Source organism: Lynx canadensis, chromosome X, assembly GCF_007474595.2.
Source record: "Lynx canadensis isolate LIC74 chromosome X, mLynCan4.pri.v2, whole genome shotgun sequence".
In the NCBI taxonomy this organism is placed as follows: domain Eukaryota; kingdom Metazoa; phylum Chordata; class Mammalia; order Carnivora; family Felidae; genus Lynx; species Lynx canadensis.
Genome location: NC_044321.2, coordinates 112,112,398 through 112,140,255, shown reverse-complemented (window position 1 = coordinate 112,140,255; position 27,858 = coordinate 112,112,398). Strand labels below are relative to the sequence as shown.

The following is a 27,858-nucleotide window of genomic DNA, read 5'->3' as shown; positions in this document are numbered from 1 at the left end:
TTTGAAGCTACTGGTTCCTGATGGCAAAAGTTCCAACCTCAGCAGAGAAAATATTTTGGAGTGAAGCATCCTTGAAATAGCCACAGAAGCATATAATTGTGGCTACTAGGGAGTTTTTAGACTAAACTATTATAAGCCATGTCTGATAGAACTTTCCATAATGATGGAAATGGTCTGTATCTGTGCTGTCCAGTACAGGCCAGCCACATGTGGCTATAGTGCACTTGAAATGTGGCAGTTGTGACTGAGATGAATTTTTAATTTTACTTAATGGTGTTTAGTATATGTGCTGCCGAAGCGAGCACATTACTTAATGGTGTTTAGAGTTCAATAGCTACATGTGGTTAGTAGTTATGTTATTGGACAGCACAACTTTATATAAGGGCCAGCCTGGCTCCTTGCTTCTGGGGTGGGGTGGAGGGGGTGGGGGGGGGGGCTACTTCTTCTCTCAGATGGAATCACTTAGGCTTTAGCTGTAGGGTCAATTGCAAGTTTTGCTACAAATCTAGCTGTTGGACGTTGCCCCAGAAATGTGCACAGGTGATTCTGTGCTGGCACAGAAAACTGCTAACAAGTTTTCATGTGATTCTGATGCTGGCACACTTTGAGGCTTCGACCAAGCCCCTGTCACATACCCTAGTTCCAGTAACTCAGTTCTTGCCTTACTCCTTCCTACGTCAGTCCTTTTAAAAATGCCTTCGAAATCAGTGTCTCTAGACCTAGAGACTTTCTCTCACCACTTCTCCCACGAGCGGAAGTAGCACCCTGAACCCCAAGGAGCACGACCTCACTCCCAGACCTTGTTGCATGTCTGGAATGCTGCTATGCTATTTCCATGATGTCAGACTCTCCTTGACCTTGTGTGGTAGCTGTCCCTGGACTTCGCATTCACTAGCTCCCCACCAGTGAGGGCTTCTTCATATTGCTTAGCGCGGAAACTTGCCCAAACGCTTCCCTCACCCCAGTAGACCTGTCTGGTGTCCTAACATGAGCCCCCACCTGGCCTGTCCCTTGCCCTCTGGGCTCCAGTTGTGACACACCATTAATATAGAGTACCTGCCAAGGGAATTGACCTGGTTTGGCGGTTTTTCCACCAACAATTCGAGTCAAGTCGTTCAATGGTTGGGTGACGTTATCCACATTTTTTTCAGCTTCAGCGGAGTTTTCATAGTCCGTAGTGGAATTTTCATAGTCCGTATTGAGAAAAAGAGTTTCAGCGCGGGTGTGCGTCGTAGAAATGTGTGGGACAGAAACTCTTCCGCATGGAAATGGCACTAGAAAAATGGAAAAAAAAAATTAGTGTTCTGATATTTCTCATTGGCAAGCAGAGCGTGTATTACAGAAATCGAGAATGAGGCCCATCCTTGTCACTTCTGAGAAGCAGGCCCATCAATATTTAAAAAAATCTAATCAATGAATATAGTCTCAAACTAAAAGGTTAATTGCGTTATTTTCATGGAAAGTTTTCAAACCCTTCATGAAAAGAACATTTGGCTCAGGAATCCATCATCTTTACGGAAATAGAATAGGTGTTCCAGAATCCAATTTTGTGAGAGTTTTATAAAGTCTCATGACTTTCTGTTGTGTTTCTTTTCTAAAAAGTCTTAGTCCCAAGGCCTGTCCCTAAATCGAATTCTGAGTGGTGCCATGGAACTTTAGCTTTAGAATTAGGTACTTGGGACCTCCGCTGCTTTTTGTGAACCAGGATTTCTTTTGTAGACTAGGATGCCTTCTAGACTCCAAGGTGGGTTTAAGGATCTGCTGGGAAGAAATCATGATTTAATTATCTGGCTTGGTTAAGCATTAACCAAATAAATTGCTGGGGCACCTGCCTGGCTCAGTCGGAAGGGCATGTGACCCTTGATCTCGGGGTCATGAGCTTGAGCCCACAATGGGTGTAGAGATGACTTAAACTGAAAAAAAAAAAAAAAAAACTTTACCCAAATAAATTGCTAATATGATTATCGCAGCCACATCCACCTGGGACCTAGCCACCCTTTTACCTTGGGTCAGTTTATTTCCTAAAGACAGGAAATCATGTACTGATACATTGGGGACAACCAGAGTGGAAATCTGTAGTCAAGCAAAGTCACCTCACATTTGATTTTCATTTCTCACGTTCCTTCTAGCCACATTCCTTATAACAGACATTTCTATAGCAACCAGCTGTAGCAAAGTATCATGAAGACAGCATGTGGTTGGGAAAACAGGAAATTAGTTCAAAATACTTATGTATAAATATAAATCAACAATGGCTGGAGAAGAAGGACCATTACTATTGAAAGGCAGAAAAGCTCATTTTAGGTTTGGCCTACTTTGCTAAAGATAAGGCTATAATCAAATATAACACTGAATAGTAAGAGGTGGTTCTCAATTCTTTTTTTCCTTCTAACGTGGAAGGGCTTATAAGGGTTTAGCTACTATGCCATCTGTCTACACTGGAAGTTAGATTTTGAAGGCTTTTTTTTCCCCCCCGAATATAAATCATTTTATTTTTAAAACGACTTCAGATTTGAAGGTTAAAACATAGAGATACTCTCCTCTGGAGGTGAGCTAGCTGTGAAGCACTGTATGTGAAGAACCAGGCAGAAGACAGGTGGGTAGGTCCCTGAAGCATTAGAGACTGCCCTTCGTTTTAGTTGCAACAGCATGTATACCCTTGGCTTCTGGTCGTTTCTTTAATTTCCTCTGCCGGGTGCTTTGGTGAGATAGGTATCGAACCCAGTTACAGAGGATTGGTGCATGATTTAATGTACCAATTTAATATCAGGCTTTGAAAATGCAAAAGAAATTATATCTAGTTTGCTTCAAAAAGGCCCCTCATTTATCAACTATAATTGATCCTGCGGAGCCTACTTTTTTTTTTTATTTTTTCTTTAATCAAAGTTCCTCTTGCTTTCATTTTCAGAGGATAGCAATATGAGCGTGGAGTGGAGATGTTCTGAGTACCACCAGTCAGCTGTCAGCGTGGTGGCCCGGTCGACATGACTGGGAAACATTGTTTTGTTCACTGCTGTGGAGATGGACCGTGTGAGTCAGCCTGGCACAACTTGAAACAGATGGTCGTCAGAACCATTCTGATGTCAAGCGCGTAAACTCCACTCGAGACTCGAGGATGGGAAATGACTTTCTCAGAGTAAGCCAGCCACACCCTGGCAGAGTCCTGCGTTACATTCCCCATTCCCTGTGCTAGAAGCCTATCGGTCCATCATTTGTGTACCTTTTTGTGGTCTGGGATTACTATATTAATTTGACTTGGTTAATTACAGATCTATAGAAATCATATAAATTGATTGCTTCATGATATAAAAGTCAGGAAAAAAGTGGGCACAGTGAAGAATTCAGACTGAATACAGCCATAGAATTTCTATTTAAAATGACTATGCAATTTGGAAAATTGTCCCAGCTACTAATCTCTTCTGTGATCTCAAAGGAGAGGGGAGCCTGGGTGGCTCAGTCGGTTGAGCGTCAGACCTCGGCTCAGGTCATGATCTCACGGTTTGTGAGTTCAGGCCCCCACATCGGGCTCTCTGCTGTCAGCGTGGAGCCAGGTTCAGATCTCTCGGTCCCCGCTTCTCTCTGCACCTCCCCCCCGCTCATGCGTGCGCGCGCTCTCTCCCTCTCCCACAAATAAAAATGAACATTAAAAAATATATCAGGAAAAGAGTCCACCTATAATTAACAAAACACCAGAATTATTTAAAAAAAGAAACAAGTAGAGATTATGAAAGTACATAGGCCAGTTAAAATGCTGAAGGTTCAAATAGAGATTTGGAGAATGCATCCCCCTAGCTTGCAGACAACAACAACGCTTATTTAGATTTTGACCTGCTGGTTCACAGGACTTTTGGTCCTCCGCAAGTTGATATCCGGTAGTACAGGAACAAACCACCTTGTTATCAGCATCCAATTTACAAAACTGCTTGCACCTGCCATTCTTAATATTGCACGTTACATCTGAAAGAAAGCCACATCAAAAGTAATAGCGTCAGTTCACATGCATTTCTAAAAAGTACATGAAACTACTCACTCATGTGAAGGTCAGATCTAAGCAGGGGGCGTTCATGGAGAGAAGCTTGGGAGCCTCGAGCTAAGCGTAGAAAGCAAGATACAATTCTTAATAAGGCATCAAAAGGGCAGCAATATATTTGATTTGGCATAAAACTGAAGGTTTGGATATTCTGCTTTCACTAAATCTTGGACTGCAATTAAAAAAAAAAAACTGTTTATTAGAGTATAGTCTACATTCAGAGAAATCCCCAAAACCTCGCGGTGAATTTTTCACAAAGCGTGTCCACCGGTTTAAACACCCAATGGACCAATGCGTAGGACGCGATCCACATCTCAGAAGCTCTCCTAATGCCGCCTTCTACTGCACCATTCCTCCTTTCCAAAGGCGCCATCCCCCCCAAATTCTAACAGTGAATTTTGCCTATTCATGAACTTTATATCAGTAGAAGCTCGCAGTGTGCCCTCCTCTGTGTCTTTTCATTTAATACTTTGTGAGATTCACCCGTGTTCTTTGTACAGCAGTTCATCGACATGCTGTGTCGTATTCCATCGCGCGAATATTACTATCTTCATCCGTTTTACTGTTGATGAATATTCGAGTCGAGTTTCCAGTTTTTGCCTCTTATGTATAATGCTGTAATGAATGTGCTTATACGTATCTTTTGGTAATATGCGCACAAACACTGGATGTATACCTATGAGCGCAGTTATTGGATCATCTGTTCAGGTTTAGTAGACACTGCCAAGTGCGTTTTCTAAAATGTGCAAATTTAAATTCCCACCATCGGTGTGTGAGAGTTCCAGTTCTTAGACGTACATAATGCAGGTTTCTTCTCCCACTCTGACTTGCGTTTTTGTCTCAGTGTGTTTTGCTGAATAGAAGTTCATGGTTTTAATAGAATCCAATTTATCTGAGCACACTTGAAGCTGGCCAAGGTGGGTATATATTAACACAGGAGAATGAAATTGGGTCCCTTAAGGTGGCTCCATGCCAAAGACATTATGTGTTGGCAAGGATGAGCGTTCTGGTGGCCCGCATTCTCTTGACTTTCCTATACAGTCTCCCTTATTCATAGGAAGTGTTGTTCTTTGTTTCTTGCAATGCTTTTTGTCTTGGATTCTATTTTGTGTGAGATTAAGATTGCTTCACCAGCTTCTTTTTGTTAGCGTTTACCTAAAAATCTTTTTATATCCCTGTATTTTAGCCTCCTGGTGTAATTTTATTTTAGGTACCTCTCTTGTCAACAGCATACAATTCTATTTTTCACTCCAGCCTGAAAATCTGCCATTAACCCCACTTCACATTCACGCTGATTTTGGGTATCTTTGGCTTAGTCCTGCCATCTTAGTCGGTATTTTTTAACTACTGTGCTTTCCCTTGGTTTCTTTTATGCGATCTCGACCACCGGAAGTAGCATGGTTCAGGGCTGGCTAGCCGAGACCCGCTGAGTTCAGAGACGCGGGCTCTGCCCTTGGGCCTCTTTCTGTCTCTAGAGCAGCCCAGGAACACGCTGACTAGGAGATCCCTGCTCAGCCACGTACAACAGAAACGCTCACTTGTGGGTACGGTTAGACCCTGGAAAGTTTGAAGGCGAGGGACTATACTAGACGCCTCCTGTGTGCCACCTTCCTTCCTCTCAGCCTCATGGGTGTCCTTTCCCAGCACTGAGGCCGTCAGCTCTGCCTTGACTTCCCCTGACCTCACACGGGTGCAGCCTTGAATTGCCTGGGCTCGTATCTGCACTACGGGCCTCTCCCTCTTACCCTGGCTCTTCCCTGTTGAGGCCGAGGCACGGGATGCTGTACGACCTCTCCGGGTGCCCCAGCACGTACAGCCTGGAGATGTGGGGGGGGTTAACACCCCCTCGACTAAACTTTTGACCACTGGGAGACAGGTGCTGATGGGCAAACTCCCATCTTCTCCCCTCTCAGATGGACTAGGCTGAGGCCAGTTCTGTGGCTCCTTGGAAAACAGTCCCAAGAGATCCAGTAGTCAGTTGCAGATGAGGAGGGATGACCCTTTCTATTATTGGTTCTCCTTTCCTCCCTGCCTCACCCCCCACCCCCCGTCCCTTACTCTTGTCCTCTAGGATCGCACACCCTAATAAGTAAGCTTGAGTCACAGACTCTTTTTTTTTTTTTTTCTGGAAGAATCCAGTCTAATAGAGTGACTATATGGTTTTGGAGTATATTATGGATTCTTGAGTGACAGATCTAAATTTTCAAATTTATTTTACACGGCTAGCATAGGTTAACGTAATAATTTGCTGGTGTTCCTTCCTGACACTTAAGGAATTAAGGGGAGGCAGGGGCGCCTGGGTGGCTCAGTCGGTTGAGTGTCTGACTCTCGATCTCAGCTCGGGTCTCGATTTCAGGGTCATGAGTTCAAGCCCTGTGTTGGGCTCCACATTGGGTGTGGAGCCGAAACAGGAATTAAGGGGAGGCAAATCAGCTGTTGCCAGGGAGGCAAAGGAACCAGCTTGAGCTTTAACCTTTGCTGCCAATAATCCACTAAGTGCATGATCCAAAAAGATGGCACTTGGTCCTTTGTATTTAGTTTTCAAAGACCTTTCTCCTCACTCGTGGTGATTACATCCCTGGCCCTTTTCATGTTATTGGCTATCATTTTGTTGCTACAAAGCAATGCTAAAGTGTTCAGCCAAGTCAAATACCACCTGTAGAAAGTGTTCAGTCAATATGACATTGGGGTAAGTCAACAGAGGTAGGTGGTAGGTGCTGTGGCCTAGTTTGGTTCGGGCCCCGCACAACGGGAATGAATGAACTCCGTGTGGTTTTCCCAATTCTGCTTCTGTGTCCTTGGCTAAGTGATTAGACCTGTCTACTGTTTTCCTCATCTGCCCTTTTTTTTCATGGCTTGGGTTGTATGTGCAGTGGGAAGTGGTGCTGTCCAATCGGCAGTCTTTTGCTCTCAGATAAAGGACTCAAGATTCTGGAGATAGAATAATAGCTCAAGGAATTCCAGTGGAGACGTCCCTAGTCCAGGATCTAAGGAACCGTTACTATGGGGCTCATTCATCAGTGCTTTATTGAGCATTTAGATGTCAGGCACTGTGTTGGGTAGGGGTTCTCCCTGGTCCCGAGGCTGGTCTCTGTGCCTCTAGACTATCTGTTGAGCCTCTCAACTCATCTGTTCTTTTCACTTCATGGTAGCACGAAGGCCTCTTTCTAATTTTCCTCACGCCTACTGCCAAAGTTATCCTGTCCGGCTTTCTTTTACTCTGCCGCCATCCCCCCTCATATATTCACTCCTGTGAAACCAAAGCTTGGACAAAAGATGTTCTATTTCGCAAGGTTACCATAGCATGTGCTCTTATTCAGCTAAACTCAAGGTGTTTTCTCCATCCCACAGAAATACTCAGTAAATGAGAGTGTGGTGTCTATGATGTGTTCCCAGAGTGAAAAAAGTGTTTATGTTGCTTGTGATTTTGTTTTCCTCTCCATCCTTGCTTACTGTCGGTGGATGCCTCTTACGCTGTTTAGAGGGGACAGGAGTGACCCAAGTTCTTACACACCTTGATCTGTCTGGAAAGGCCTCAGATGTAACGTGTAAATGGGGACACACGGTGGTCATTATTCTAACCAAAGGGACACAACAGCCAATTAATTGTTATTCTTTTAACTAGAAAGCGTGCCCTAAATGTTTGTACTCCTTTCTCTGGAGAGGAGGCTGATGAACAAGGGACAAAGCAAGTAACATGATCTTGAGACAATGGAAGTCTCCCTTTTCCCCCCTCTGGAGACAAGGGTGAGGCAAGAAACTCGGGGCCTCGGTTCTCTTATAAACTGTGCCACTCAGCAGCCTTTGAGGTCAGTCTGTGGATCAGTTTGAAGTGACAGCTTAAATGGGAGTTTGTAAATGCTTCTGCTTGCCTCCGGTGTCTGAGATAAAGAGATTTTTGAGAGGATCCCCACTTTGTTTCTGAACCGACTGCGCCGAGAGGATTTTTCTAGACCTTGATCAGGCAGGCTGGGGGAGATCGAGGCTCCCTAGGGGCCAGAGGTGGTGCAGCTGCAGAGCTGTGACCAAAGCAGAATGTGGGGGACCTGAGGCCTGAGCCGGTGGCAGCTGTAGACTTAGCACTTCTGCTGTGTGGCCCGTTAACTTCACGCGGGCGATGGAACGTGTTACAGAAGTTTTGTGCTTACGTTTACATTCCTTGGGGTGATTCTCCTCCACTAAACTGTCTTTGTTTTGTTTTATTTTATTTTTAAGTTTATTATTTATTTTGAGTGAGAGAGTGAGCGAGTGAGTGAGCTTGGGAAAGGGGGAGAGAGAGAATCCCAAGCAGGCTTTGCACCGTCAGCGCAGAGTCCGATATGGGGCTCAGACTCAGAAACTGTGAGATCATGACCGGAGCCGAAACCAAGAGTCGGATGCTCAACCGACTAAGCCACCCAGGCGTCCCTAAAGTGCTTTATTTTAAACTAAAGACATTTAGGAACACTTAACGCTAGATGCTGTTTTTTTCAAATTGCTCCTTATTTAATTTAATTTAATTTAATTTAATTTAATTTAATTTAATTTAATTTTACTTTCTAAAGTAAGTTCTTGGCCCAACGTGGGGTTGGAACTCAGGACCGCGAGATCAAAAGTTGCACGCTCTACTGACGGGGCCAGCCAGGCACCTCACTAACCACTATTTTCAATTATACTTTACTACAGTGTGCCCTTCATTTTTAACAGAGACTAATTGAGTCATTCATTCCCTCAGCTCCAATGGTTATATTATTTAAGCTGATAATGAGTAACTACTGCAAAGATTTCCGTATGTTTCCATAATAGCAGGATCAGATTTATCTAGGTAAGTCTGAATTTGAAATTAGAACCTTCCCAATGAAAGCGCTGCGGAGATCGTGAACCACACCCAAGGGATCGGGAGGCTTTGCCCCCACGCTGGGAAATCTGAGGGGTGGGGGTCCAAGCCAGGGCTATCCGCCTGCATCCACTCTTTTCTTCTCGCATGTTTTTGCCCGGCCACCTTTTCCTTTTCTTATCTTCTATTCTTTTTTATCTTCTAGCTCTCAAAGGAAGATGATCACTGGAGTTCTCTGTAGTGCTGAAAAGATTCCTAAACGACATTACAGGCGACTTTTTTTTTCTTTCCTTTCTCTGCAGGACAATTGCAGCTGGTGACTTTCATTTTGTTTTATACCTTTTTCATCTGTCTGGCAGGTGGATGGCTAGAAAGTCTTAATAGACTCCTGCTAATTTTCTGCTCTTTGCCCCTAGTCACGTAGGCTGTGCTGTTAAATTCTTTCCCTAGGATTGCATCTCCATTCTTCCAGAGTTTCAGAGTAGAAAGAGGATCTGTCATTAGCGTGGTCTGTCTTTCACAACCATAATACCAGTAATCTTGCATCCAGAGATAATAAGCAAGTAGGAGAGGACTTTGGGATTTAATGCTCCAATTGCCAAAACCTCAGCAAAAAAAAAAGAAAAAAAAAAAAAATTCTAGACTATAAGGAGGAAAGATGCACAGTGCTCGTAGGTTTGCCATGTAACTCTTTCAGTGTGATCCACGTGGTCAGATTTGGGAGCGAGCTCTGATTTTTGTCAACAAATGTAACATGCGAAGCGGTTCGTATGTGCCAAAAAGCGCCTGTTTTGGGGAGAATCGGCCTCCTCCCCGTATCTCAGTTCTGTACTTAATCGACTGCCGCGGCCTATGTTGATAACAGTTTAGTCACGAGCGCAAACAATTTTATGGGTTCGGTTTTCTTTGCGTTTTGTGGCCAGTAGTTAGCAGCATGGGTTTTGGTCAAACTGAAGTTCAAGTTCTGGCTCAACAACCATTTATTGCCTCTATGATTTTGAGCCGTTTGAGCCGTAGTTTCCTCATCTGCACAGAATGGGGATAATAATGGGACTGACCGCATATGGTTGCATCGAGGGATAATAGCAAGGGGGGAGCATCATGACCACGTAAGATTAGCTACCAAATAGTATTGCTCTTGCCGTAGTTTCTTGAGCTCGTCCGAGAAACTGTGACTACAGACAAACTGAATGTTTATAAGGTTTGGAAGTATATGACTCATACCCTGGAATATTATTCGGCCTTTTTAAAAAAGGAAACCCTGTCCTATGCGACAGCATGGATGAACCCGGAGGACATTATGCTAAATGAAAGAGGCCAGTCACAGAAGGACAAATACTGCCTGATTCTACTCATCTGAGGTGTCTAAAAACCGTCAAACACAGAAACAGAGACTACGGTTGTGCCTGCCAGGGGCTGAGGAAAGGGGAAAATGGGGAGCTGCTGTCCAGTGGGTATAAAGTTTGAGTTCTGCAAGCTGAGTGAGTTCTAGAGATGTGCTTGCAGTACAGCACGGTGTCTAGTTCTTTACTGCAATAAGAGCACGTTTTTCAGAGAAACTTCTACATAAATATTACATTTTCCAGTTTCATCTGGTTCCACAGGCAAACATGGAACCATGAGTAATCAAAAAAGAGTTACTTACCGGGGCGCCTGGGTGGCTCAGTCAGTTAAGCGTGTGACTTCGGCTCGGGTCGTGATCTCATAGCTTGTGCGTGGGTTCGAGCCCCGCGCCGGGCTCTGTGCTGCCAGCTCAGAGCCCAGACCCCGCTTCGGATTCTGTGTCTCCCTGTCTCTCTGCCCCTCCCTGCTCGCGTTCTGTCTGTCTCTCTCAAGAATAAATAAACGTTAAGAAAAAAGTTACTTACCTAACTCACAGTTCTTCCCTTCAAATCCAGTCTGACACCAGCATTCATAGGAATTAATGTCATCCTTGCATATGCCGCCATTCAAACAGGGATTGGACTCACATTGATCTCCATCTTTGAGATAGGTTAAGATAAAGTTGCGTTAGCACATGAACCGCTTAGAATGCCTCCTTGCACCGACTCGTGGGGAGGGGAGCCTGATTTCAGGGTCAGGACTGCTGATCCTGCTCCTTGTGGGATGACCCTGCCTTCCTGAGTTCCTAAAAACAACCCAAACAGAGGTTCCCCGGCTAATACCGTCCTAGGAAATGGCTCTGGGGCAGCCCTGCTCGTAGTTGATGCAACCCAAGGGACGAGGAAGAGGGGGAAGAAGGTCTGAGGTTAGAAGTGGACTGTGCGAGCATAGAGAGAGAAGGGTTTTCATTCCTTTCTTGTAGAACGATGGCAAGTGAATTCTAAATCAAGTGACATCACTTCAACCATTATTATCTCTGTGTCATTCAGGGCCCACTATCAAAGGTCTTGCCGAACACACCGAGCATGGTAGCATATGGTATTTGCAACTCAAGGAACCGGCAGCCTAAGCTTGGAGCAAATGCATCTACTTCCTTGTGTTATCCTCTCACTTTTTGTAAAACATTGCAGCAGGCAGTAGTGGTTCAAAACCTTGGAAGAGATGCCGGGAGCATCTCTCGCTGCTTAAAGATATTCTGCTGTCTGGGAAGTGGTCCCAAACGGTCTAGGTCAAGTGGGAAGCAGCTTTTATTTATTTATCTATTTTTAAGTTTTTTAAAGTGGTAATTCTTTACCACTTTAAAACAAAATTAAAAAACAAAAACAAATTTAAAACAAATTTAAACAAATTAAACAATTTTACAATCTATTTTTAAGTTTTTATCTATTTTTAAGTTTTTTAATCTATTTTATCTATTTTATCTATTTAATCTATTTTTTTAACCTATTTTATCTATTTTTAAGTTTTTTAAAGTGGTAATTCTTTACCACTTTAAAACAAAATTAAAAAACAAATTAAAAACATTTAAAAAAATTTAAACAAATTAAATTTTAACAAATTAAAAACAAATTAAAAAAAATTTTTTTATTACGTTTATTTATTTTTGATAGAGACAGAGCACAAGTTAGGGGAGGGGCAGAGAGAGAGGGAGACACAGAACCCGAAGCAGGCTCCAGGCTCCGAGCTGTCAGCACAGAGCCCGACGCGGGGCTCGAACCCACGAGCCGCGAGATCATGACCTGAGCCGAAGTCGGACGCTCAACTGACTGAGCTACCCAGGCGCCCCTAAAACCAAATGTTTAAGTTTCTATTTTAATTTCAGTCAGTCGACATAGAGCGTCCTATCGGTTTCAGGTGAGAAACAACTTTTAATACAAAGAATTAAAAATGAAAAAGTCTGAAGAGAGCTGAAGATCTGCTTTATTTATGTAGCGATGGGCTGTGTGTCCTGTCCGCCCTTCCTGAAGTTTGTACCTTCCCAGAGTCCTCGAGAGCCTTTGAAGACACCGGTGGAAAGAAAACAGGAGGAAAGAATCGGCAAGAGGGGAAGGGTCAGGATGAGAAGGGAGCCTTTCAGTCTGGTTTCTGAACGCTCCGGCTCCATCCACACTTCTAAGGAAGCTTCGGGAGAAAGGGATGAATAGAACCAGAGGGGAGACGGGTACACGCTTTGAGCTAAGAGAAACAGCCCGGAAGAAAACAATAGGAGCTAGATCTGCAAGAGGAAGAGGTAAAAGCTGACATCAGAATGAAAGAAAGAAGAAGAGGGCAGCAAAAGAGGCATTTCTCGTTGTCAGTCATACTCAAGAGCCAAACTCCCTGCCACCTAGCCTGTCCGTGTGCCTGCCCTAGGGAGGACGGCGGCGCATCTGTCGTGCTCCCAGTCACTGTGTATCCGGGTCCCGTCGACCCGGGGTTCCTCTCCCTTTCTCAGAAATAGTCCCTTCTCTGGGAAGGCTGCTTGCCGTAAAGATTAGACCTTGGCCCCTCTGCCCCTTGATCCAATGTGCTTTTGCACAGCTAGTTCAATTTGTTCCAAAGCTCTGAAAACAAAATACGTTATCTCTGGTTTATTATTATTGATGTTCGAACTGGTCTAAAAAACGAGCTACATTTGCGCTTTATATTATAGACCAACGGGTCTGAATTATTTAGGATGTTTCGCTGAAAGGGTCTGGGCTTGCAGCCAGCGACGCAGCAACTCATTTGCTGAGACATATCTTTAAACCGAGTGTCATTTTATCCTGCATTTAGTCCTCCTTCGGGTGCTTGCCTGCGTGTACCCTGGGCTCGGGCAAAGCCACGGACGGCAGGGGTCAAAGACAACAAGGGACAAGATCTTGCCAAGCGAGAGATTCCCGTTTAAGGCTACTAGGTGGTGGTTTAATGAATAACTGCATTCAGATTTCAAGGCCGGGAGGGGTGATTGTGAAAGAGAAAGGCTTGCACCTTAGGGAATTTGGGTTCTTTTCCGGGCTCTGTGCCCACCCCCACCCCAGCTGGGTGACCTTTAGGCAAGTCTCTTAGCCTCCCTAAGCCTCAGCATCCTCCGTAAAATGAGGCGAATAATGCTTTGCTCGCAGAGTCGGTGTGAGGATTAAATAGGACAGGCACGCTGTAGGCTGTAAGGTGCTTGACCCATGCGAGCTAATGTGCTCGGACATCTTTCTGCTCCAACCGGGCCCTGTCCGGGGTGAGTTGATAGCAGAGAATAAAGCAGGCGAGTGAGGGCCCTGCGCCCCGCAGTCTGTAAAAGCCCGCCCGGTGAGAAATAGCATCGGCTGTTTCCTGCTGCAAGCGAAAGACGGCATGGCGTTTTGGTTTTCTCTTTGCTTTTTTGTTCTTGTTTTTGGTGGACGAAGCGGTAGGGACAGAGTCGCGCCTCTGATGTTTCCGAGATAATCTTGGCCCCAGATACAGTAAACAGTGCGGCCTGTGACCTAGAAGGCAGGGGCCCGGCTTCAAAATGCGGTGCGGTGCTTGTGAGGTTTGGGCCAACCCTGCTGGGGGGTGGGGTGAGCGAAGAAGCGGTCGTGGGGGTTTAAGTACAGCCGGGGGGTGGGGGGGGGGGGGAAGGGAGGTAGAAATTGATTTGCTTTAAAAATTTCTCACAGGGCACCTGGGTGGCTCAGTCGGTGAAGTGTCTGACTCTTGGTTTCGACTCAGATCTCATGGCGTGTGCGTCCAAGCCCCACGTCAGGCTCTGTGCTGACAGCGCAGAGTCTGCTCGGGATTCCCTCTTTCTCCCCCTCTCTCTCTGCCCCTTCAGCGCTCGCTCTGTCTCTCTCAAAATAAATAAATAAACTTAAAAAACTACACGTCCCAAGGGGCACTTGGCTGGCTCAAGTCAGTGGAGCATGCGACTCTTGATCTCCGGGTTGTGGGTTCGAGCCTCACGTTGGGTTGTAGAGATTACTTAAGAATAGAATCTTGAAAAAAATAAAAATGTATCACAAGATTTAAAGTTGTAAATATAATAGAAACGGAGAATAAAAAGACTTCTTTGCGCTAACTGCAGGGGAATTACCTGAGGAGAGAATTGCCACGGTCGCATTCATTACTAACAAGGAAAGGCAAAGTGAACGTAATAGAGTGCACCTCGTCCTTCCTCACGATTTAAAAAAATTTTTTTTTCAACGTTTTTTATTTATTTTTGGGACAGAGAGAGACAGAGCATGAATGGGGGAGGGGCAGAGAGAGAGGGAGACACAGAATCGGAAACAGGCTCCAGGCTCTGAGCCATCAGCCCAGAGCCTGACGCGGGGCTCGAACTCCCGGATCGCGAGATCGTGACCTGGCTGAAGTCGGACGCTTAACCGACTGCGCCACCCAGGCGCCCCAGTTCCTCACGATTTAAAAACAAAAGTGGACGGGGCACCTGGCTGGCTCAGCCGGTTAGATCACGTGTCTCTTGATCTCAGGGTTGTGGGTTCAAGCCCCATGTCGGGTGTAGAGACTACTTAGAAAGTCATCTTAAAAAAATAAAAACAAAAGCGGAGACATTATGAGTTACCAGCCTATGAATAAGTCTAATAGTGTCCCCAGAATAGCAACTGGAAAATAGAACTAGATCTCAAAGTGTTGGAAACTCCGTGAATTTGCTCTCTAGGTTTTATCCGTGCAGACAGATACGTCAACCTGGGGGCTCACGCTGCCTCAGAATCCTGCTGCTGGATTCTACGTGAGTTTGCGAAGCTCAGTTGTCATGAAAGTTTGGCTTTTCCTCTTTTTGGTCGACCCATTCAACAAATATTTACTCAGCGCTTCTGTACCGGGAGTACGTCAGTAAACAAAACACTTGGACGCCCCCGCCAACGGGAAGCTTACATTCGCACGAGGTGGGGAAAATAGATAATAAGTGGCACAAATAAGAACATTATATGTTACCTCAGATGGTGAAAAGTGCTACGAAAAATAATAGAGCAGGATGCGGTTGCTAGGTGATGGGGTTATGGGGAGGCGGCTGAAGTACTAATAGATGATCAAGGTGGGCTTCATGGAGATGGTGACGCTCGGGTGAAGAGCTGAAAGAGGGGAGGGAGCGCGCCTAGGGGAACCTGGCGGAAGAGAACCTGACACCATAAAGGAACAGCCGGATCAAAGGCCAAAGCCAAAGCGTTCCCGCGGCATTTCCGGGGTGTGCAGGGAGCCGCAGGGAGGCCAGGATGACTGGGGAACACCCCCCTCTCCCCCCTACTTCCCACTGTGTGTGAGGAGGTGAGCAGGAGGAGAGGGTCCCAGGGCCAGTGGAAAGGGAGGGCCGGGACCATCACGGGGAGCCTTGGGGGCCATCACAAGGAGGAGGACTTGTACTAGACAATACACATCTCAGTCCGTCAGCATTCTCACGTTCTCTGCTGAAGACTGCGAACTCTGATTCAGTCCCCAGACACAGGAACCTGAGCTTCCTCCTTCCGGCCGCCATGTTTTGAAAGCCCTGGGGCGGAGTGAGCTTATCCGCCCGCTGATCCCTCCCATGCTGGCATAAACCTGTCACGTATCACCGTTGGGTCTTGAGTAAAAGAGTTGGACCCTTTGGACGGAGTCTAACGTACTGTCTGTTTACACAGAGAAAAGAAACGTAATTCTCAAATGTTTCGTGTCCCAGCCAGAGGAAAAAATTAATTGCTTACCAACATACTGCTTCCAAAATTCAGTCTATAAAGAAAAAGAGGACAAGTTAATGGCAGTACTTAAAATGTTTTGGATTTGATTGCTTCCCTTCTGTAACATTTGTCATACATCTATGTGTGTAGCTATTTAAAAATTTCAGAGAGAGGGTTCTTTTTTTTCTTCTTCTTTTTCTTTTTAGGTTTTCTGTTCTTAGCATCTGAAGTATGTTACGAGGAAGATACTCACGGTTTTTTCAGTGTTTTCAAAAACTTCTCGTGCTTCTTCAAAGCTACACTTTTCTTCCATACATTCTCTCTCAAGGTTCCCTTGAACAAACTCTTCCAGTTTGCCTGAATTATACCTCTTGGGCCGGCTCAGAACTTTTGTGGCATCTTCATGATCAAGAAAAACTGCAATTTAAAAGAACCGTCCTTTAGCTTTAGGAAAAAGAAAGCATCGTGAAAATTAAATACATCTCTTAAGAAGGGCTTTGTTTTTAATCCAAGGAATCCCAAAGCCAATTTATCTTTGGGGCCTAGAGCCAAAAATCTATGATGTCCTCACAGCACTGTATACACACGGAGCTTTAGGAATTAAAATTCAATTTGGCTTTTAGTCAAGAGAGCTCCAGTAATGAACGGTCAGATTTTCAATTGTATTTGGATTTACTTTGGATGAAAAAAGAAAGTTCTCAAATAAGCAGTTAACTTCACACTTTGTCCTCATTTGAAAATAGCTAATTGCAGATCCGTGCAAGGTGATCCGTCACTGTGGCCGGGCTGTGTTTTCAGGATGCGGTTGCCCAAATGACTTTGCAGCAAATTTCTCTGGGAAAAACAGAAGCCTGATTGTGGGCCCGCTGCACATGCAACCCCAGTGTCTCTCACTAGATGTTAAAGAAAAACCATTGCACTAATTTGTTTATTTCCAGACTCACAACACCATTGGTTGGCACGTGTTACGGGAATTACAGTGACAAGTCTGTCTCTGGGATTCAGGATGTGCCTGCCTGTGGGGCAGTCCTGAACTCTGGAGGATTGAGGTCTCTAACCTATTTGTCACCTTCCGTCCCTCCCTCCCCTCACTCACTCACTCACTCACTCTCTCTCTCTCTCTCTCTCTCTGTCTCTTTGTCTCTGTCTCTCTAGATAGATACAGAAAACATATCCATCTCTATCATTTTTTTTAAAGTTTATTTATTTATTTGGAGAGTGAGATAAGGTGCGAGCAGGGGAGGGGCAGGGAGGGAAGGAGAGACAGCATCCCAAGCAGGCTCTGTGCTGTGAGCACGGAGCCCGATGCCGGGCTCCGACTCCCAAACCGTGCCATCACGACCGGAGCCGGAATCGGATGCTTAACCGACTGAGCCACCCAGGTGCCCCTCCACGTCTATTATTAATAACAGGAACTCGAGAAGTTGCCGGAGTTGTTCCTTTCTTCGAGGGACCGATCCCATGTCAACAGGACCAAGTGCTTACAAGATGAACTTTCCAGGCATTTTGGGACTGCTTGCTCATGAATTCAAAGAAAAGAGAGAGAGAGAGAGAGAGAGAGAGAGAGAGAGAGAGAGAGAGAGAGAGAGAAAGACAAAGACAGACTAAACCATATTCCCTTACTTTCCTTGCAGCTGGTCACTTTACGGACACTTCTAGTCCCTCGGCAACCTCGCTTTTTCTGTGGCTCTGCAAGTCCTCTGGGGCGTCGCTTGTTTTGCTGGATGCAGCAGACTCTTCCTCTCCAACCCTTGCCAACTTTCTCGGTTCCCTTCGCTCCCTCTCCCGTGCCGTGGGATCCTGCGGTTCCCTGCCGCCAGATCAGTGCGGCCACCTGCCCATCTTGCCTTCCGAGGCAGCCCGGGCGCCGTGGGAGAAAGCCACCCACTGCCGCCACCCAGCCTTGCCCAGCGGGCCCTCCTCTCTGCCTGGCGATCCGTTTGCTTGGCCCCGGGCGCCCCTACCATGGCCTCTGGGTCTGCGTCCAATTTCAGCGTGGGCCGGGCGGAGAAACAGGGGTTTGCAGCCAGGTCCGACCCACCCGGATATGAGTCCCGTGTCGACCACCCGTCGGCTGGGGGGACGCCAGGCGAGTGACGTGAGCGCCGAAGCTTTACCTCGGCCAAGTGCAAAACGGGTAGGCAGTCATACGATAGGAACATTGAGCTCACGGTGTTGTGGGACGGGGATCGGTGAGCGGATACGCGTGCGCAGCACGTGGCGGACGCGGGCTCTGCCCTCTTTCTCCCCGCTCCTCTCGTGCTGGCCTGCCTTCCTGTTGCTCAATTCCCTCTGTAGCTCCTTGGTGCCCTTTTCTGGGGCTCTTTCCCTTCTTTGCTCCCATGCGTATCCTGAAATGACTCCTGTCGGGATCGGCAGTGACCTCCTGAAGGGTAACTTTGACTCCACGCATTTCTTGACCGCCCCGTAACATTTCTAATGCTTCGTCTCTCCGCGGTTCTCTTTCCACGAGGCCATCCCATTCTGGTTCTTCTCTTTGCTGTAGCTCCTGTTACTCATCCACCACTCGAATCAATTCACTCCCCTTTGCCTGCCTGCCCCTTAAATGTCCAGAGTTCTCCCAGGTTCCTGCCTCAGGCTTTTCATGCCATTTGACTCTACCAGGGCTGGGACTCGGGCAAGGTACCCGAGGCATCTGGGGCACAGAACTTAAGGAGACGCTCTCTCTCAGTGTGTGCAAGTACATTTATGCTGTGTGTGCCTTGATTGCCTCACCCTAGTCCAGCCCTGACTCTTTCAACACTATTTTCTTTTTCTTTTTTTAAAGTTTATTTATTTTGAGAGAGAGAGAGAGAGAGAGAGAGAGAGAGAGAGAGAGAGAGAGAGAGAGACTCCCAAGTAGGTCCCGTGCTTTTAGCGTGGAGCCTGACGTGGGGCTTGAACCTATGAACTATGAGATCATGACCTGAGCTGAAACCGAGAGCCGGCTACTTAACCGACTGAGCCCCCCCCGGCGCCCCTCAACACCATTTTCTGAGCGCTCACTGCAGTCAGGCGCTGTGCTCGATACCACATTATCCGTGCTCCCTCCCTGGATCCTCACACACGGTTGTAAGTGCGGTTTCTACAACGGTGGGCTCCGTTTTTTTGGGGTTTTTTTTTTGCATTTTAATTTTTTTTGATGTTTATTTATTATTGAGAAACAGAGCATGAGGCAGAGAGAAGGGGAGACAGAGAATCCGAAGCAGGTTCCAGGCCCTGAGCTATCAGCACAGAGCCCGACGCAGGGCTCGAACTCACGAACCGCAAGATCATGACCTGAGCTGAAGTCGGACGCTTAACCCCGTGAGCCACCCAGGCGCCCCGACAACGGCGGGCTCCAAATAGCCATCTCTAGTCAGATATATCTTCTGAATTCCAGATCATCTTCCCAGCTCCCTAACTGTACACTGTCATGCGACGAATCAGAGCTGATGATTATCTAATGCTTCTGCAGTGCTGGATGTGATGCTCTGTGCTTTGCAGCCATCATTTCATTCCATCCTCACAGCAGCCCCATGAGATTGATCCCTACATCTCATTTTTGTAAAGGAGGAAAATGGAGGTTCACAGAGGTTTAAGTAATTGGCCCTGGGTAACACACTGAAGTGTCAGAACCAGGGTTTAGACTTTGGCAGTCAGACTGCCCAGTCCACGCTCGGAGGTACCACTCTGTGTCCTGGAATCACATCAGACGCCCCAGATGTGTACTCCACACTTGTCTGAACCTGTTCCCCTTCCACAGCCAGAGGGGTAAAAGCCCTGTCCTTTCTACGTCCTGGATGTCACCTGATTTCCTTTCCTTCTTCTCTGCACAACTAATGTCCAGGCTCCGGCCCCTCATGCCTTCCCAGGATGATTGCAGTGGCCTCAAGACGGTCACCCCATGTCTCGCCACCCCTTCCTCCAACAGTTCACTAGGATGTTGCCAGACTCATGATAGGTGATGGCGCTTAAAGAGTGCGCTTGTCGCGGTGAGCACCAAGTAATGTAGAGAATTGCTGAATCACTATATTGTACACCTGAAACTAATGTAACACTCTATGTTAACTACACAGGAGTGAAAATGAAAAATGCAATAAGAAAAAAATGATAACAATGTTGCCAGACCGAGCATTCTAGATCAGCCATCATCGGCGCCATTCACGTTTCCACGTCCGTTGACCCGACAGTTGGGCTCTGTTGTCCAAACTCCTTAGTTTCAGGCCTTTGTTATCTGGTGACCTGACCCTGTCTAGCTATCCTACCTCGCTTGTCATATTTAATATTCAAAACACCCTGAGTTCCTGAAAGACCTCACATTCTTTGTGGATCTGGATCTTTGCACGGGAGTGAGTCTCTTTGCGTAGGATGCCCTAGATCAGACATTAAAGGACAGTGAACCTACTCCTCTTTTAAGACCCAGCCCCAAATACTGTCTCTGTGCCGAGTGTTTCCCCAGTTAACGTATCCCTTTGTGCTCCTGGTACACATGTTGTCACGTTACACTGAAATCTCTCACCTGACCTCACGATACTTTAGGTCAAAGAGGGAGTCCAGATGATCCCTGCGCCCCTAATACCTCACCCCAGTACCTGGCACCGTGGTCACTCAGTCTTGTGAAGTTCTGCAAAGCATACAGACCGAGGCTGTCTTTCTTTCATTCATTCATTTCATGCATTCGTTCTCAATGAAAGACCCCTTCAGTCCGTATACGTTACAAAATCGAATTAGTTCTGCAGAACGGGTTTGATTTCAAAATTCTAAACTGATGCAAATAATGCCTAATGGCAGCAGTCATGAAAATGTAACATCTCCGTAAGTCATTCATAGAAACAGCTCTTAGAAGCCAGTGACCGCTTGACAGCAGAAGAGAGCGCTGCATTAGAACTGTCCATCCTTTGGGAAATTCCCTCGGCTCTCTCCTCCAGGGCCTGTTATCTCTGACTGCAGTGACTCCAGAATCACTCTGCCTTTCTACACAATTGTTTGACGGTCATATATTTAGCCTCTCTTCAGGTTTATCTCTTCTAGCCATTATTTCCCCAGCTCTGAAATCCTACTCCCCGTCCCCGCTCCATACTTATCCTTTTTTCTCCCCCAACATCTGAGGTCTTCAAGGGAGCAGTAGCCTTCCAGAAACCTCCGTTATCTCACCACTTATCTTGAAGGAAGGGCTTGGATCTTTTGTGGCCCTAGATCTCACACTGATGAGCTATGTGTAAAGACTTAGCCTTCTGTCCCACTTGGTGAATTTTCCAGCTAAATTTCTTCACCGTACCCACTTTGCCAGTTTGATTTAACCTTTGCCTTCTCGTACCATCATTTCTGCATTTCAGTGTGCCATCATGTCTGGAGTGGGAAGCACGGGGCCAGTCTGCTTTCTGGGGACCCTTGGGGTTGACACCCTGATCCCGGCACTGTCAGCTGCTAGATTTGATTATAGTGGGTTGACAAGTAAGGGTGATAAATGCTTCCTGTGGGAACACGCCGTTTGCCTAAATGGGGTAATTCCTCCCCTGCGTGCCTGCCTTTGGGAAGTGCATAAAGTCACTGAAGTTGAGGGGTGCCTGGGTGGCTCAGTCTGGGTGACTTCAGCTCAGGTCATGATCTCACGGTCCATGAGTTCGGGTCCCACGTCGGGCTCTGTGCTGACAGCTCAGAGCCTGGAGCCTGCTTCCGATTCTGGGCTCCCTCTCTCTCTGTCCCTCCCCTGCTTGCGCGCAATCTCTGTCTGTCTCTCTCTCAAAAGTAAATAGACATTTAAAAAAATTTAAAAAGTCACTGAAGTTGTGAAAAAACCAAGCGATATGCATCGCATTCACTCTGTTCCCACTCCTTATGTCAGCCTTGGACTCGTTTTGCTCAAGTGAGTATTGGGTTTCCCCCTGTATTAACTCCGAGATGTTTAGAAGCAGAGACAAAAGAATTTCTCCTAATCCATGAAAAAGTTTAGGGATGAATAACAACTTAGTAACGAAGACTTCGTTTTAAGTAACACTTCAAATTGAAAGTGTATGCGTTTATGGATATTTAAAGCCACAAGCCTGCCGCATTTTATAGTTCTAACATTTTGAAGTGTACCAGATATCTTAAAAATCAAGCTCTTTCTGTAAATAAAACCACTGTGGCTTTCATGTGTCCCGTTTTGATCTCAAAGTGGTGAGTAAAAAAAAAAAAAAAAAAAAAAAACCACATGACAGAGTTAATGTGTTTCATATTCTGCTGTTTCCTGGTTAAAACGTTTTCCCACTTTTACTTTTCTTTAACCCAGGAGATGACTGTTTTCAAAGCAAATTTACCTGGTCAAATCATAGGGCTAACAGTGTCCGTTAAAAAAGAAAAAAGTACCATAGGCATTGTAAATCTAGTTTTCGCAATTAAGAAGACACAGATACTAGAGAACCGGTACTGACCAACTCACATGCTGATGACTGGGATCTTAAATGTTGCTGTCAAATCCTGTAATCACTATTTAGTGGAAACGATAGCACCAGACATTTCTATATCTAAAAGACAAGCATACAGTGTATCTTGAAAAAGGAAACCAACCTGTACAGTCAGCACCGAGTAGATATCCTAAAAGGCAGATGGTGATGAGGCCCGGTGGTTCTGCCATGATCATGTTCAGGCACCGCATAACCTTTGCCGACAGATTGTGCAAGTGGCAAGGTTGACCAATTGTTCCAAAGTACAAGCTGAGCTGTATTTACTTCTGGGAAACAGTGTCCATCTCCCCCAGTGGGTCTTTGGGCGATTTCCAGTGGCTTCTTGGGTTAAGTGAAGAGTATAGGCAGTGTCAATCTTTAAACTTCACCTCTGATTCTGTGGACTTCTACCGCAGTGGCTGATGGGAGACTGAAGCAGGAAATGACACATCATTAGAATAGGGTGGGGGGGTGGTGGTGGTGCAGCGGGTACAATGGCTGGAGTGGCCGTGGCAGCAAACTTCATCAGTGGGATCCATGTTTATTCTTGTCAGGGAGCACTAATGGCATATGGTTTAAAAGTAAAGAGAGACAACAAAGTCATTTGGTTACCTACCTTAAAACTCACTGCTCACATATGTTGGGCCGCTTGGTAGATTCTTAGTATGTTCCTTCTCACGACGACTCAACTTTCTTGTGCCATGTACCCAAGGTGAAACGTAAGGACCCTACTCAGAACACACGTATGTATGTGTGTGTATGTGTGCGTATACACTTACATATTTCTATGATATGATGGACAAGTAGTAGTATATAATAGTTTGTGTTAATATGTCCTACCACTTCACATACAATACAAAACATCGACGTATACCAACGTTTACCTATCATTCTTTGTGCTGTTGTTGTGATACATTTTATTTGTACATGTTATAAACTCTACGTGATATGATTCTGCTTTAAGCAGTCAGCCTTTCAAAGAAATTTAAAAATGAGAAAAAGTAGTTTCTATTTAGCCACATATTTAACATTATGAAATTCATTTCTTTGTTTAGATCCAAGTTATAATTTTTCATCATTTTGAATACTCCAACAATTTTGATAGTGTAGGGCTTCTTATGATGAATTTTCCCCACTTTTGTTTGAAAATGTCTCCATTTTACCTTCATTAAAAAAAATGTTTTTTGAAGTTTATTTATTTTTGAGAGAGACAGAGACAGAATGCAAGTGGGTCAGGGGCAGAGAGAGAGGGAGACACAGAATCCGAAGCAGGCTCCAGGCTCCGAGCTGTCAGCACAGAGCCTGATGCGGCGCTCGAACCCACCAGCTGTGAGATCACGACCTGAGCCGAAGTCAGACGCTCAACTGACTGAGCCACCCAGGTACCCTTAGGGTCACAGGAAATTGTAAAAACAGTTCAGCGAGGTCTCATATACCTTTCACCCAGTTACTCCCAATGTTTATATCTCACATAAATGTAGTATAACATCAAAATCAGGTAATGGATGTTGGCATAATGTGTGTGTGTAATTCTACGTAATTTTATCACGCGTAGATTTATGTAACCACCACTGCGGTCCGGGTACAGAACAGTTCTATCACCACAAAGATCTCTCTTGTGCTACTATTTTATAATCACACCCACCTCCTTCCTCCCAATTATTCCTAACCCCTGGCACTACTCATCAGTTTTCAGTCTCTGTAATGAGAATGTTGTATAAATAGGCACAGAGTATGTGAGCTTTTGACACTGGCGGTTTTCATTGAGCACAGTGCATTTGAGATCCATCTAGGTTGCTACATGCTTCAATAGTCGGTTCCTTTTTGTTGTTGAGAAGTATTCCATGATGTGGATGTACCACAAATTGTTTATTCACCTACTGAGGAACATTTCGATTGTTTCCAGGTTTTGCTATCATAATAATGTGCTATAAACTTAAATGTACAGTTTTCTGTGTGGATGTAACTTTTTAATTTCCCTGGAATAAATGCCCAGCAATGCAATTTCTGGGTCATATGGTATGTTTAAGCTAAAGTTGAATGTTAAGCTTTTAAATATACTGCCACACTGGGGCGCCTGGGTGGCCCAGTCAGTTAAGCGGCTGACTTCGGCCTAGTTCACGATCACGCGATTCGTTGAGTTCTAGCCCTGTGTCGGGCCCTGTACCGACAGCTGGGATCCTGGAGCCTGCTTCGGATTCTGTGTCTCCCTCCCTCTCAGCCCCTCCCCTGCTCATGCTCTGTCTCTCTCTGTCTCTCAAAAATATATAAATGTTAAATAAACTGCTATACTGTTTTCCAAAACAGATTGCCACGTCTACATTCCCACCAACAATGGGTGAATGATCCAGTTTCTGGGCATCCTTGCCAGCATTTGGTATTGTCACTGTTTTTTGTTTTTTGGTTTTTTTTTTTTTTTTTTTTTTACTTTAGACACTTTCATAGGCGTGTTGTGATAGCTCACTGTGTTTTAATTTGCATTTCCCTAATGGTTCGTGATGTTGAACACCTTATAACTTACTATCTGTATATCCTCTTCAGTGAAATGTATGTTCATCGATTTCTTGTTCAATTTTAGAGTTTTTTAAAAAATGTAGATGTGAGTCCTTTCTCAGATACATGGTTTGCAAATACTGTGTCTAAGACCATTGCTTATCTTTCCATCCTCGTAACTGAGTCGCACAGCCAAAGTTTTAAATTTTGATGTAGCTCAATTTAACATTTTTTAACGATCATACCTTTAGTGTCGCATTTAGAACTCTTCCACTAACATGAATCTTGAAGTTTTTTTTTCCCATTAAAAATATTGTATAGTTTTATGCTTTAGATTTATTCTGGTGTTCCATTTTGAGTTAATGTTCTGGTGTTCCATTTTGAGTTAATATTTCTAATGTATGAGGTTTAGGTTGATTTTTTTTGTTGTCGATTTTTTTTTTTTTGGCCTGTGGGTGTCTGATTCCTCTAGCACCATTTCTTAAAAAGAGAATCCTTGCTTGTTGAATTGCTTGTGCGTTTTTGTTTTTTTTTCCCACAAATCAGTTGAATATCTTGTTTTGGGTCGATTTCTAGGTTTCCTGTTCCGTTTGATTGGCGTATGTGTGCCTTCCTCTGCCAACGCCACCTGTCTTCATTACTAAAGCTGTCTAGTAAGCTTTTATATCAGGGAGAGTGATTTCTCCCACGTTTGGATTGTGTGGCAAGATTATTTTGTTGCGGGGTGGGGGGGGGTTACCAAATTACTTTATTTCAAGGACTGGTACAAATGAAAGAAGTAGATGTTTTGGTACAACTTGGAGAAAAGGTAAACGTAACCCCAACACGCACGCACTGCCTGGCTGACCCGGGAGGTCACCCTTGAGGCAATGGGAAGACAGCCTAAGGCGTAGCTGTCCTTATCACTGTTTCCCAAGGTGTGCTTGTCATAGACACTTGGCCCTGCCAGATTCCAGAGCCCCCCGTCTCGCCCAGGTTGATTATGTGGTCGCCGACTTCTTCGGTGAATTTCACCAGCTCGTTCACGTAACGCGTCTCCGTGAAGTCCCTCGGACAGGGTCGTTTTTATGAGTGGCCAGTTCGTGCAGTTCCAGGGGTGAGTGATTCAGGCTCTTCTCCAAGTGTAATGCACACTCTATTCGCAGTCATATCAGGGTCTGGTTCCTTGATACCCCGAGGGAAGATTCGGGCACCTGGTTGGTTTTGCAGCTTCATCAGTTTCTCGGCATGTTCCCTCTCCTCGTGCGACTGGCGAAGAAAACGTTTGGCAGAGTTCTTCAAGGCCACGCCTTTGCGGTCAAAGTAGTAAGGCGTGGCAGGTAGACGGGGGAGGCGTAGAGCTCCAGGTTGCTGTGGTGGTTGAGGGTGGCCTCTGAGTCCTGGTGGTATTTCTGGCACACCCGTGAGGGGGAGGCAGCCGTCAGGGCGGTGGCCGAGGACGGCCAAGGACAGGGTGCGTGGCTGCGTGGTGCTGGAGTGGCTTCGGGGGCCATGGGGAGGTTCACGGGCACCGTAAGGAGATGGCAGAGGGCTGGCTCTGAGCGGAGAGCTGGGGTGGGGGACGAGCGCCGGGTTCTGCCAACATACTATTGAAACAGGAAACTGCAGGGGCGCTTGGGTGGCTCAGTCGGTTAAGCGGCCGACTTTGGCTCAGGTCATGATCTCACAATCCGTGAGTTCGAGCCCCGCATCAGGCTCTGTGCTGACAGCTCAGAGCTTGGAGCCTGCTTTGGATTCTGTGTCTCCCTCTCTCTCTGCCCCTCCCCTGTTCATGCTCTGTCTCTCTCTGTCTCAAAAATAAATAAACGTTAAAAAAAAAATACGAAACTGCAGTGACTCACAGTGGAGATTCAGTATTTTGAGGCAAGATTATTTGAATTATTCTAGGGCCCATAACTTTCTCTATACATTTAAAAATAACCTGTAGCTACAAAAAACTCTTGCTGGGATTTTGATGGGGATTCTATTAAACCTGTGTGTGTATTTGGAGGAATTTACATCTTCACTCTGTTGAGTTTTCCAGTCCCTGGACATGGTATGGACACGTATGTCCATTTCTTTAGATCTTTGATTTCTTTCATCAGCATTTTGTAATTGTTAGCATACAGGTCTTCTATATCAACTTATCCTTGAACAAGACACTTTGAACTGCATAGGTCTGCTTATGGGCAGTTTTTTTTTTTTTTAGTAGACCCACAATATTACATTAGTTTCAGGTGTACACCATAGCGATTTGATGAGTTTATACACTATGCTGTGTTCAATTCAAGTGAAGCTACCATATTTCCTGATATGTTGCCGTCACGGTACCGTTGACTATATTCCGTACATTGTGCCTTTTATTCCCATGACTTACTCATTCCATAACTAGAAGTCTGTATCTCCTACTCTCCTTTACCCATTTTGCCCAACCCCAAACCTCTTCCTCTCTGGCAACCATCAGTTTGTTCTCTGTATTTATAGGTCTGATGTTGCTTTCTGTCTATTCATTTTTTTTTTTTAGGTTCCACTTATGAGTGAAATAATAAGGTATTTGTCTTTCTCTGTTTCACTTATTTCACTTAGCATAATAGCCTCTAGGTCCATCCATGTTGTCTCAAATGGCACAATCTCATCCTTTTTTATGGTTGTATCATATTCCATCATACATATGGCCACATCTTCCTTATCCATTTGTCTTTTGAAGGACACTTAGATTGCTTCCATATCTTGGCTATTGTAAATAATGCTTCAGTAAACATAGGGGCACATAGATCTTTTCAAATTAGTGTTTTCGTCTTCTTTCGGTAAATACCCAATAGTGGAATTATTGGGTCGTATCATATTTCTGTTTTTAATTTTTTGAGGGTCCTCCACAGTGTTATCCATATTGAGTCTATCAATCTACATTCTCACCAACAGTTCCTTTTCCTTTAAATCCTTGCCAAAACTTGTTGTTTCTTGTCTTTTTGAGTTTTGGCCATTCTAAGACAGGTAAAGTGATATCTCATTTTTTTTTTAAGTAGATTCTAAGTAGACTCCCAGCATGACCTGACTTGAACTCATGACCCTGAGATCAAGACCTGAGCTAAGATCAAGAGTTGGATGCTTAACTGACTGAGCCACCCAGGCGCCCCTCATTGT

The 27,858-nt window shown here is 45.3% G+C and overlaps 1 protein-coding gene and 1 pseudogene across 1 annotated transcript in view; both read right to left on the bottom strand.

Moving 5' to 3' along the window:
- Positions 1-22,623, bottom strand: part of F9 (coagulation factor IX) — a 32,194-nt gene extending 9,571 nt beyond the window's left edge. Inside the window, exons 1-6 of the mRNA XM_030305992.1 lie at positions 22,367-22,623; positions 16,089-16,252; positions 15,863-15,887; positions 10,715-10,828; positions 3,829-3,957; positions 1,057-1,274 (exon numbers count right to left, since the gene is read on the bottom strand). Coding sequence (XP_030161852.1) covers positions 1,057-1,274; positions 3,829-3,957; positions 10,715-10,828; positions 15,863-15,887; positions 16,089-16,252; positions 22,367-22,454 — 738 coding nt within the window. The 5' untranslated portion in view covers positions 22,455-22,623. The remainder of the gene's footprint in view (positions 1-1,056; positions 1,275-3,828; positions 3,958-10,714; positions 10,829-15,862; positions 15,888-16,088; positions 16,253-22,366) is intronic.
- Positions 22,624-25,483: 2,860 nt separating this feature from the next.
- LOC115506905 lies at positions 25,484-26,228 on the bottom strand (annotated as a pseudogene).
- Between the last annotated feature and the right edge of the window lie 1,630 nt (positions 26,229-27,858).